The sequence below is a fragment of the Equus asinus genome, chromosome 7, assembly GCF_041296235.1.
Source record: "Equus asinus isolate D_3611 breed Donkey chromosome 7, EquAss-T2T_v2, whole genome shotgun sequence".
Lineage (NCBI taxonomy): Eukaryota > Metazoa > Chordata > Mammalia > Perissodactyla > Equidae > Equus > Equus asinus.
Genome location: NC_091796.1, coordinates 83,827,189 through 83,839,239, shown reverse-complemented (window position 1 = coordinate 83,839,239; position 12,051 = coordinate 83,827,189). Strand labels below are relative to the sequence as shown.

The 12,051-nt window shown below is 48.4% G+C and overlaps 1 protein-coding gene and 1 pseudogene across 2 annotated transcripts in view; one reads left to right on the top strand and one right to left on the bottom strand.

Annotated features, from left to right (window-relative positions):
- Positions 1-3,185: 3,185 nt before the first annotated feature.
- Positions 3,186-4,310, top strand: LOC106828039 (L-2-hydroxyglutarate dehydrogenase, mitochondrial-like; annotated as a pseudogene).
- A 4,673-nt stretch (positions 4,311-8,983) lies between these two features.
- The window catches only part of LOC106828042 (choline/ethanolamine transporter FLVCR2-like), a 45,545-nt gene continuing 42,477 nt past the window's right edge, over positions 8,984-12,051 (bottom strand). Inside the window, exons 10-11 of one of the 2 annotated variants that reach the window (XR_006530236.2) lie at positions 10,376-10,668; positions 8,985-10,187 (exon numbers count right to left, since the gene is read on the bottom strand). Coding sequence is in view for 1 of the 2 variants with exons in the window: in XM_044774033.2 (XP_044629968.1) it covers positions 10,591-10,668 (78 nt within the window). In the remaining variant the exon portion in view is untranslated. Of the gene's footprint in view, positions 10,669-12,051 lie in introns of both variants that reach the window. The other variant, XM_044774033.2, reaches the window with a different exon arrangement.

The following is a 12,051-nucleotide window of genomic DNA, read 5'->3' as shown; positions in this document are numbered from 1 at the left end:
CTCAGCTCTGCCATATATTAGCTGTGTAACCTCAAGCAAATCACTCAAACTCTGTGCCAACACTCATCTGTAAAAACCAAATACAAATAGTGCCTACCTACCTTGTTCAAGGATTAAATGAGATGATATGTGTTAGGTGCTTGCATTGCATGGCACACACAAATGCCTAGTAACTATTAACTATTATCATTTCTCTTGCAACACAAGATTGCTGTTTCCATCACCATATAATTCTTTTCTTGCTGAGGAAGTTTCACCCTTAGCTAAGAGCTGTTGTCAATCTTCCGGGTTTTGGGTGTGTGAGCTGCTGCCACAGCATGGCTACCGAGACATGAGTCGGTCCATGCCTGGGAACAGAACCGGGGTCGCCAAAGTGGAGCACACTGAACTTATCCACTAGGCCACCAGGGCTGGCCCATCCATATAATTTTCTTACTAGCTCTCAAGTCACAGCAGTTTATTTATAACTTTTAGATTGTTATTCTGGTTTACGGAGCGTGGTGTGCCTGAGAACCAGAGTAGAGAAGAGCTGAGGATGTAAATATTGTCCTTACACCATAGGTTCCACTCAAATGTATAAGGCTTCTATGTGCTGGAAGGATCTGTCATCCGTAGCCAGGCAGGTCGTAGATTGAGTCACTACTGAGCCACTTGCATTACAAAGGAAAGGCAAGAAAAACCGGGCTACAAGTAAAGATATAAGAGGACTGACTCCAGCCAACAGAAATGAATTCTGATTTAGCTAATCTTTTGGAGAAATTCTTAGACAAAAATAAGTACTGTGCCACTTAGTGCAGAGTTCACTGTGGGTTCACTAGCGTTAGCGTGACTCAATATTGAGACCAGTTTCTGCAGTCTTCCACGGCAGTCCATTGGGTTACTTTGTAGTAATATGTGTACACTGACCTTCTTTTCCCGTTCTTCTCTCCAGTTTTTCTGCTGGGTTTGTCATTTCCACCCGCTGCCTTATTTAGTCTTGTACACTCTAGGTAAAGGCCAGCACACTTTGCTTTAAGGTAAATATTCAAATGCAGTGTGCTAACCCTGTGAAGTAAGAGAAGTGTGTCAAGATCCCTGGGGATGGATGAGCCCAGGGGACCCGGAGAGGAATTTATCAAGTGATGGACCAAGTAAGCTTAGCAGAGCCCTCGTCGGGGGGCCCAGGTTAATGACGGAGGTGAGACAGCTCATGGTTAAAGCAGATTAACCGTCTGTCATCTCGTGTCCTTTGCCTTCGTTTCCAAGGCAGAAAGCCCTCTCTGAGCGGAGCCATGAGCCGCTTCCTGAACGTGTTACAGAGCTGGCTGGTCATGGTGGCCATCATAGCCGCGGGAAACACACTGCAGAGCTTCCGAGACCACACCTTCCTCCACGAGAAGCTCTACACCGGCCAGCCAGGCCTCGGTGAGAAGTCCAAGAGCTGCCGCCTTTGTGGGGTGGCCTGAATCGTGGTTCCCAGGCCCAGCTGGACATCAGAATAACCTAGAAAACTTAGAAACAAACAAAGCACAGGTGCCCGTTTCCCTCTTCTAACCTATTTCCTGAACCTTTGACCCGCTGGCTGGGGCCCTGGGTTCCTTTTTTTTTTTTAAGATTTTATTTATCCTTTTTCTCCCCAAAGCTCCCCAGTACATAGTTGTATATTTTTAGTTGTGGGTCCTTCTAGCTGTGGCATGAGGGATGCCGCCTCAGCATGGCTTGATGAGTGGTGCCATGTCTGCGCCCAGGATGCGAACCTGTGAAACCCTGGGCCGCTGAAGCGGAGCACGCGAACTTAACCACTCGGCCACAGGGCCAGCCCGCTGGGTTCTGTTTTTTAAAAACTTCCCAGGTGATTCTGATGCTGCCTAATCCAGCCTTTGGCAGCCTCTGGAATGGACTGTGGAGAGCACTTGGCCCCTTTTCCCCAAGCTTCTCTGAATCCCTTTTCATTCATTTCACACTGCCATGGGCAGTTAGTCTGTTCAGAAGGCAGTACGCGGACAAGTGAGGAAACAGAGGTACTCGGCGACTGTGCGAGGCCCCACTAGAAAGCCATGAGGAAGCTCTGCATGTTAGCCAGCTCTCTTCAGAACCAGGTCATGGACACGGGGTTATAGTCCACGTTGCAGACGGAGAGTTACTAACCCAAGGCCTTCCCAAACCGTGACCTAGTCCTGAGGAGGAATCCAAATCCTCCAGTGGGCCTCCCAGAACGACGCTCCAGAAGGCCCACGGTGGCCTTTCCCAGCCTCCTGGGCCTCTCCACTGAGGGTTTCTTCACGGTTCAGCTCTGCTCCCCGGCGTGGCTGCGGGGGGTTGTTTGAGCTGCAGCACCATCCACACGGCTCACAAGTCCCTGTCACATTTATAGCTAACCCACATTCAGGCTCTGACCTAGCTCACCTTCTATGTATAAAATGAAACTAAGCAGGCTATGGCTCATTTTGAACAAAGCTCAGAGACAATAGGAGTAAAGAACCTGGAAACCTGGGCAAGACAATTCCACTTTTTCACCCTCAAACGCTGCCCTCAGGTGGTCCAGGACCCCCATAGGGATTCAGAGAATTTGGAGGGTTATCTCCTCCAGCCCTTTGAAGTCAAGTTGACACAGAAAAGCCCAGGGTCATGTGAAATGCTGAAGGGCATGGAGCTGAGCCAAACAAGTGTGTGTGTGTGTGTGTCTCTGTCAGTCTGTCTCCAGCCCAGAAGTAGAGCCTGCCTCCTCCCTTGTGACCTGGGGACCGGCAGAGTACTCTGCTGGTCACAGCAGTGCTCTGGAGCTTCAAGTAGAAATTTCACCTGGGGCGCCCGCGCTGGGCTACCTGGGCGGGGCCTGCGCGCGGGCGCGTGGGGGCTTCCTGGGGCCCTGGCCCGGAGTTGGGGGCCCGCCCCGGGGCTCCCTGGCCGCTAGGCCACGGTGGCCGCAGGGCCAGCACCAGCTCATTCGATGTAGTCATTGTTGGTGGTGGAATCGTGGGGCTTGCCTCTGCCAGAGCCCTCATCCTGTGGCATCCAGCACTTTCCATTGGTGTTCTGGAAAAGGAGAAAGATTTAGCTGTTCACCAGACTGGACATAACAGTGGTGTCATACATAGTGGAATTTATTATAAACCTGAATCTCTGAAAGCTAAATTATGTGTGCAAGGTGCAGCCCTCAGCTATGAGTACTGCAACCAAAAGGGGATTTCCTACAAGCAATGTGGCAAGCTTATAGTAGCTGTTGAACAAGAAGAAATTCCCAGACTTCAGGCCCTATAGGAGAGAGGCCTGCAGAATGGTGTCCAGGGCCTGAGGCTGATCCAGCCAGAGGATATAAAAAAGAAGGAGCCGTATTGCAGGGGTCTAATGGCTATTGACTGCCCATATACTGGCATTGTGGACTATCGGCAGGTGGCCTTGTCGTTTGCCCAGGATTTCCAAGAAGCAGGTGGCTCTGTCTTGACCAATTTTGAAGTAAAACATATTGAAATGGCTGAAGAAAGTCCTTCAAGAAGTAAAGATGGGGTGACATATCCAATTGTTATAAGGACTACAAAGGGAGAGGAGGTTCGATGTCAGTATGTTGTGACGTGTGCAGGACTTTACTCAGACCGCATTTCAGAGTTGAGTCGCTGTAATCCCGATCCCCGAATTGTACCCTTCTGGGGAGATTACCTTGTCCTGAAGCTGGAAAAACGCTATCTTGTGAAAGGAAACATTTACCCAGTCCCAGATAGCCGGTTTCCTTTCCCAGGTGTTCACTTCACACCAAGGATGGACAGCAGCATTTGGCTAGGGCCGAACGCAGTGCTGGCCCTTAAACGAGAGGGCTACAGACCCTTTGACTTCAGTGCCAGAGATGTTATGGATGTCATTATCAAGAGTGGCTTGATTAAACTGGTGTTACAGAATTTCTCTTACGGAGTTAATGAGATGTACAAAGCCCTTTTTCTCAGTGCAACAGTGAACCACCTTCAAAAGTTTATCCCTGAAATTACTGTCAGTGACATCCATAGAGGTCCAGCTGGAGTGAGAGCCCAAGCCCTGGACAGGGTTGGAAATCTGGTGGAAGACTTTGTTTTGATGGAGGCGTTGGAGACATGGGAAATCGCATTCTTCATGTGAGAAACGCACTTTCCCCTGCTGCCACTTCTTCCCTGGCAATTTTTGGAATGATTGCAGATGAAGTGCAACAGAGATTTAAGTTGTAATTAGTGGAAGGAGGTAGGTATGCATTTTAATCTCCACGTTCGGCAACAAGAATACTAATTGCATTCTTTCATTTTAAGGAAAATGATTTAAAATATCAAATTTAGGTATCTTGTTTAGGTAACCACTGAATTATTACAATTCTGTAACATAGAAATAATAATTTTTTAAAGCCGGGCTCTTTCACTTTGGGAATAAAGAGGAAAGGTACAGTTGTGTCTGTCCTGAATCCCTGACTGTTAATGACCTGTCCTCACCAACAGGGATCTAGAGATTGGGCTCGTTTAGAATTTCTGGGAATGATGGCATAAAAAATTGATTATTCCCTTAACTTTTTGGCTTTATAATATCTAAGCCTTTTTTGTCTCTCCTACACAAGAAAATTTAGTGTTTGTAGGTTGCAAACCTTTTAATTTTGAAGAGTCAGAAAAGGTCACATTATTTAGAGCAACAATATTTGTATTTGGGAATTTAAAATTCTTGATTTTAAGAAAATATATCAAATCTCACATTTTTAAGTAGTTTGAATAAGATTCTATCTTGGCTATAATATTTGTAAGAAATAACTTTGCAAAAGAAGTGCCAGCCTCTGTGATTCCCAGCCTCTCCCAAACTGGCCTGGTGTGGAGTCATCACTGTGTCTACGCAGCACTTGGCTAAGATGCTGCTGCCTGCCCTTCAGTCTTCTGTGGCTGAGGAGCTGAACGAACCTACAGCTGATGGGCTTTTACGAGAACAGTTGGAGAGTCCTGTCACTGGTAGACAGAAGTCTGTAATTTTAAAAATTATTTACCTCTTCTGTCTCTGTTCTTCAGTTACACCAAGGTTCTCAGATGCTGGCCAAGATCACTAACAATTCATGCCTACTTGGTTTTTCAGGGATCCTATAAACTTTTATGTGGATGTTTCTTCATTTTGGGAAATACCTAACTTTGAGGCATTCACTTTTGTAAACCAAAAAAGTGCCTTCACATTCATGTGTACTTCATGAATATTTTACACTGTGGCCCAGCGCCATACTGTATACTGTACATATGCATGTGGTATCTGTTGAAATGGATCTTGCAATTCAGAAAGTTGGAAAATAGAAAGATAAATGGAAATATGGCAGCCTACTGATTGGGGAAACCTTTATTACAGAACCACCGCTTATGTGAGACATTTTCATCCATGCCCCCACATATGCTCTCTCAGGATCAACCTTCCATTCTTCATTTTTTCTTTCCTCTTCTCTCTCCAAAGCTGTGTGATGGATGAGTTAGAAGGATGTGCACTTTGGTTGACAGGAAGAACTTTTCTGTTTCCTTCCTTTTCACTCCAAGCTTCAGTGATTACACTGATTGAGCTACCTCATCCATTAATGGAAAGGCTGCGCATCATCAGCTCATGCTCAAGAAGTAGCACAGCCCAGGTAAATGCACTGGTAGGCAGTCATTTGGCACTTGGCATGAGCATATTGGAAGCATTCAGAAACCACTCGAGCAAGAAACATCCCTAATGGTTCTTCTTAACAACTGATTCCTCCAAGAAATGGGACATACAGTGTATTTTTCTGTTCCATTACAAGACCATTAAGAGATGGAAAATATTAGAATTCTCTATTTAATCAACAGTAAGATTATGTATATGCTAAGCTGTGAAAGACTGAAATTACAAAAATAACTGTCTTAATTAAAGCAACCCTCATTCCATTTGGGTCTGTACCTCCAACAAATATAAGTGAAAAAATTATTGAAAGTCTTTTGAATGTGTAGGTCATGCTGTTTGTAAAAATATTTTATATTTATGTCATAAAGTTTTGTTGTGTACTACTGATAGAATATTTAAAAGTTTTGCGTATTTCTGAGGAGAAAATGTATATTAATATTAAAAATATTTTAAGGAGCCAGTAAAAAAAAAAAAGAAATTTCACCTGATGCCTCATCTGGTGATCTGGTGAGAGTTAGCAAAATATTCCACTTTTATATCTCACTAAGTAGAGAAATTTCCTGTCTTTTCATCAGAAAAGCCATCAAATTGGTTTATAAAGAATGTACCCCTCCAGCGTTAACCACTAGATATTTGTTTGGCATATGGAATTTTTTCTCACCTTACTACCATCTAAGGGTTCAGGGTTGGGAAATTGGTGTCACTGTTTAGTTTTCCAAAGGCTGGAAAGCCCTTAAAGCCCAAGAAAACATTAAGAGACCTTTCAGTTTTCGGTCTTGTCCCCTGGAATTTCCCTTGCTTGACAGACCAGCACAAGAAGTACCTTTGCTTTCACTGTGTTGGCATTGCCAACCTCTGGATGACTGAGATCAGCAGCTGTATGTTACAATCACCCAGGGAGGGAGATTTCAGAAAATACTTATGCCCAGGGCCCACCTCCAGAGTATGAGTTAACTGGGCTGGTACCCAGGTCTTGGTAATTTAAGGAACTTCTTCAGTTGATTCTAAGAATTGCCCAGGATCGAGGACAACTGTTACAGTGGAAGATGATCCGTACTTTCAGGATGACATATCTGATACAGCAGTGTCAGAACGAAGCCACCAAGAGCCGTGTGCCCTCAGAAAACGCCAGAGAAGCAGTGCTTTGTTCCACTACCACGTGCACAGGAAACCAGCCTGGTTTGGGCTCTGCTCAAATAACACAGAGCTGAATTCAGGAGAAGACCCAGGGACTGAGGTCTCTTAAAGACCAGATATGGGCATCTAGATAGCTCCCAGTATTTCTGAGTTCTCTCCTACCTCGGCCTTGAGAAGTCTACTGACCCCCTAGGCCTCCTCTGCTGACAGATACTCTGCAGCATTGCTCCAAACCTGTCCTCATCCAGACTCGGTGTTGTCAACACCACAGGGGCTTCCAGGGCAGAAGCGGAAACTGCTACATCCAGGAGTTACTGCCTACATGGGCAGATTCACAAGTGAACAGTCAGCACCGGTTCTTGTTTTCTTCCTAAGGAAGTAATGGATGCTTGACAAAGCAGAGGCAGAAAACAGAATGAGCAGCAGAGTAGACATAGCTGCGTCACCCTGAAAGGAGAGCACTGCCCCTCAAGGACAGCCCACTGGAGCGGCAGATGCCCCAGACACAACCCTGGGAGCTCCCACGGGCTGGATGCTCCCACACAGCGTGTAGACATGAGAGCCCATTCACTGTCTCAGCAAGGTGCTATCGAACACTTGCTCCATGCCAGACACATGGGAAAGAGAAATGGACAACCCAGGCAATGTCCCTGACCCCGTGGCCCTTACATTGTGGTCAAGGAAACGTGAGCAACGAGCACAACTTCCGACAGTGATAAGAACTCTAGAAAACAAGGAATTGTGATCAAGAAGGGGAGGGGGTATAACTTAGATCATCAGGAAAGGCCTCCCTGAGGAGATGGGGTTTGAGTTGAGATTTGAATGCCCAGACATCAGATGTCTTCAGATATGAGATAGGCATTTAGGGCAGAGGGAGCAGCATCTGAAAGGTGAGAGCGGTCTGTTCAAGGAGTAAGATCAGTGTAACTACAGTATGGCGAAGTCAGGAAGTAGAAGGTAGGAGATAGATCAGAAAGAGAGGCAGGAGACTTGTAAGGGGTCATAGGAAGCTTGAAGTTGGAACTTGAAAGTATTGGGAACTCTCCATCAGTTATGGCTCTTTAGGTGAAAGGAATAAAATCTACCTTAAACCAGCTTAAACAATAAGGATAACATTGGCTCACAAAACTGAAAAGAGGATATAGGCTTCAGGGATGGTTTGATCAGGACTCAGCTCCATTTCTCTGCATTTCTTTCAGCTCTGCCCTCCTGTGTTGGCTTCGTCCTCAGGCTGGCTTCCTTTATGGTGCCAAAAGCAGTGTAGCAGTTCCAGGCTCACATCCCCACAATATCACATCTAGAAAAGTAGCTCAGTGATAAGGACTATCTTTCCCTTACTCACCAGGTATGGTACAGAGTAAGTAAGAAAAAGAGGCAGTAAGAAAAACAATGATCTTACAGAGTTAACCTCTGAGTGGAGACCCCATGGAGCCCACCTAAGAAAGAGTGAATGAAAGCCTACGATGGTTTGGATCCTCCAGGCATGCATCATAGAAGTGTGATTCCAGATACATAAAGACAAGGACCTAGAGTATCTAGCAGACACTATGGCTCTTAGATTTCTTTTACAGCCCAGGCTTGGCTCCCTTCCCAGATGATTTTAAGGAGAATCGTACTGTTGTCTCTCTCCAGCTAAGAACTGCTAACAGAGCTGGTGCCAGAACGCCCCAGGCACAGTGCACCTCTCTAGGGAAGAAATGTACAGAAAACCGACGGCAGCAGCATATCCAAGTAACAGCCATAAGGTGAACGCGACTGGGAGGGAGAGTGGCAGTAAGTAGGACAGCTCAGGAGAAAAACGGTGACGGAGCTGCAGGCGCTGAGACTGCGGACTCCGGCCAGAGCAGACTGGTGCCAGGCTGGGGTGACTGTAGAACAAACACCTCGGCCACCCTCTGAAGCAGAGGCACAAACGACAGTGGGCCCTCTGAGCAGCCACGCTCCATGAACTGTCTTCCTGTGTGCACAGTACACAACGCAGTCAGGGTCATGTGATGGGCGCTGAGGCGCAGCCCCCCCAGAGGTCGACAGTAACCTTTACAGCCTTGTGTGTAAAAGATAACCCAGGTTTCCAGGATGGTAACATGGATGTAAACAGGGCCACTTCTGTGGAAGGCCAAGGAGCTGCTCCTCCAGCCCTGAGCCCTCACCCCTGCAGCCCTTTCCCATACCCTCGTCCTCAGAAATGTGCGAGAGTCCTCTGGGGACTGCCAAACGCCATCTCTGCCCCCCCAAACGACAAGGCAGGCCACGTGAAGAATCTTTTATTGCCCTAAAACATCTGGTATTAGGAATAGAAAATACAAACTTTTTATAAAATAAAGCAATGAATTCAGTAAACATTTGGTTACCACATTTTAAGGGGCTGAAGAGGAAAGACCTTTCTCCTTATCGCAAAGTAAGGTCCACCTTCTCCCTTCCACCCCTAACTCACTCCCCCCATCATAAGTGAACTTATTATGTGTGATTATGACACAGAGTCTGTACACACACGCCAGGCTCCCCTCGGGCAGCGGCCTAAGCAGCCCAGCACTGCAGCCAGCGCAGGCTGCCCCGACATGCTGCGGCCAGAGCCGTGGCCACAGCAGATCAGCGTGGTGGTCAAGATCACAGCTGCTCAATGCACAGGAGAAATGCAAAATGTCTTATTTTCAGGAAAAGCGACCCAAGCCCATGAGTAGAGCCAGACAGGAGGCTAGGCAGAAGGGATCAGCTTGAGATGGTTCCAAGGGAATCCCTTTAAATTGAGAACATCTGATAAAGAGTGTTGCTCGAAGGGGGTGGGTCCAGATACTGTCCCCACCAGAGGTGAGATACACTTAATTCAGGCAGACAATTCCCACATCAAGGGCCTCCTTCCTTCTGCCCTTTCCTCTCATCTCAGAAGCAGCTTTGCGTTTTCAGGCTGGAATGAATCAAGATTACTTTTCAGCAAGCTTACAAAAAGTTGGCTTGGATTTCCCTCCCTCTGGAGAAAACAAGCACTTAGGCCAATGACCCAGTTTCTCAAGGCAGTGTCCAGATGAAGGCGCCAGAGGTGACTGACACACACGGAAGTCCCTGGGCAAGGACTTATCTTTAGAAAGAACCTTCCCGTTCCCAAATCAAGTACCAGAGTTCCCAAATCCGGGCCTTGACAGATGCTCAGAAGGTGCCCAGCAGCCTGGCACACCTGGGCGGTAAACTTGGCCAAACGGCTTTCTCCTTCGTGGTCACAACAAAGCTTTTCTCAAGTTTACTGATGTTGGTTTGATAGCTCTCAGGAAAGAGGGTTTGGAGACAGACCCCAAGGTCAGGCCATGAGAATCGAGGCCCAGAGTGCCGATGGGTTTGCTCCGATGAAGGTGGTTCTGATGGCGCTGTCTCTCCCAGAGAACTCAGCAGTCAGTGAGGCCCCACGGATGACCCTCATCCAGAGAGCGGCCGCTCCCGAGAACTGGGCTTCGAGGGGTCTTAAGACACAAGAACAAGTTAACATCCTGAACGAGCTCTCCTCCTGTGATTGTTTTACAGGCCTTCTCCATAAGGGAGGAGAGGAAGAGGGAAGGCAAACCCCAGGCCAGGGCCGGCCCCCAGGTCCTGCACCAGCCTCTCCCGACACCAGCTCCCCTGACCCAAAGAGGGAGGGGCGGGGTCGAACCTGGACTTGGTGAAGGGTGCCATTTTCCCCGACTAGACCACAGGAGCTCTTGTGTGGGCTCCAGGAGGCACAGGCCCTGCCATCCAGGCCACAAGCATTCCAGCCGCTTCCCTCCAAAAGCTGCTCCAGTGAAGACGTCTGTGCTGGCACTGAGCTGAGCTGACAGAAGGTGGGGGTGGTATTCGTGTTTCCTGAGTCGCCGCCACCTTCCTCTCTCAGAAATGCTCCTCAGAGAGGGCCGAGGGGGCTTTGCTGGTATGGCTCTCCTCCTCCTCTTCCTCCTCTTGGAGCTTCTACAAGGCAAAACAAGCAGGCAGCCCTTTGGGTAAAGAGACACAGGACTCCACCCCGCCTGGAGCAACGCCTGTCAGTGACGCTGTATCAGTGGGAAACACAAGAGTCAGAGGCCACTCCACATCCCCAACAGTGAGCAAAGGGAACGAGAAAACAGCCTCCAGCCCCTGCCACAAGTGTGCTTCACACACACATGCACACGCACACCCCATCACAATGCCATCAAAGGAAAAACAAAAAAGGCCAGCTTTCTGTGATGCCACCTCTGCCCACCATCCCACTTTGAGCGTCACTGTGCACGCTCTCTCCCTCCCCATGCTGACAGCCTGCAACTCACCAGGACTGAGCCTCAACTGGCTGCCCAAAGAACCCGGCCCGTGACTCCCTCAGAATTCCTGGCTAGCCCATCTGGAGGCAGCCCCAAGGATGAGGAGCATTGTTACAATGTGCATGGAATGGATGCGACAGAGACTTTAGAAAGGATGCCGGCTGCATATATAAACTCAGTGGATGGAAACAGGTGTCTATAATTTGTGCACAGAGAAAAGGAGCTGGTAGTTGGCTCTGGCTTTCTCAGGGAGGGGGGCACAGGACTAGGAGAGTCTTCTGGGTCACACTTGTTAGGTGGGCTTGGAATTAAATTTGGTCTGGAAATCATCCTGTGGGGCCCCTGGGTGCACACCGCCACCTTGGGCACTTGTCTGCTGGTTTAAGGAGCACTTTGCTTCTTAGCTCAAGGGTTCGTCTAGTTTGCTCGAAGGCCTCGGGCCCAGACACAGGACTGCACGGTCAACGGCACTCGGCTGGGGAGAGTGTGCAGGGCCACACTGCAGTGCAGGGCCGATGCGACACATGGTGCTTCTGCCCCAGGGAGTGTCGCCTGGCCAGTCCACGGCAGTGGCAACAGCTGGGTAATCCATCCTTCACCTTCTCAGTCTTGGTAACCTGCCACCAGGTCCGCCTCGGCCATGAGAAGCCTTCGTTAGGCAACTAGCAGCCTACTTAAGTGGATCAGGCAGGCTTTCTCTGGCACACACGCGCACACACACACGCCTGCCTCCGCCAGAGCCAGCAGCTTGAAATCACAACCAGAAGCCCAGGTTAATGGGGACAGAAGCACAGCCCCTGCCACTGTGGCTGAGAACTACCGACTGGAGGCAAAATAGAAACCAAACCAAGATTTTCATAGTCGAGGTCAGTTGTTACACACCTCCCAGAAGTTCTGTCTCTTTTTACCAAAACTATACACCTCACTGATTAGAAAGAGCAGCTCTGTCCAGATCTGCTGTGGGCTGTGTCTTCCCCTGGCTCTGATAATGAGTTCGTGTGCTGGGGTGCAGGTGTCACTTACACTCACCACCACGGGGTGTGTAATGATGGGC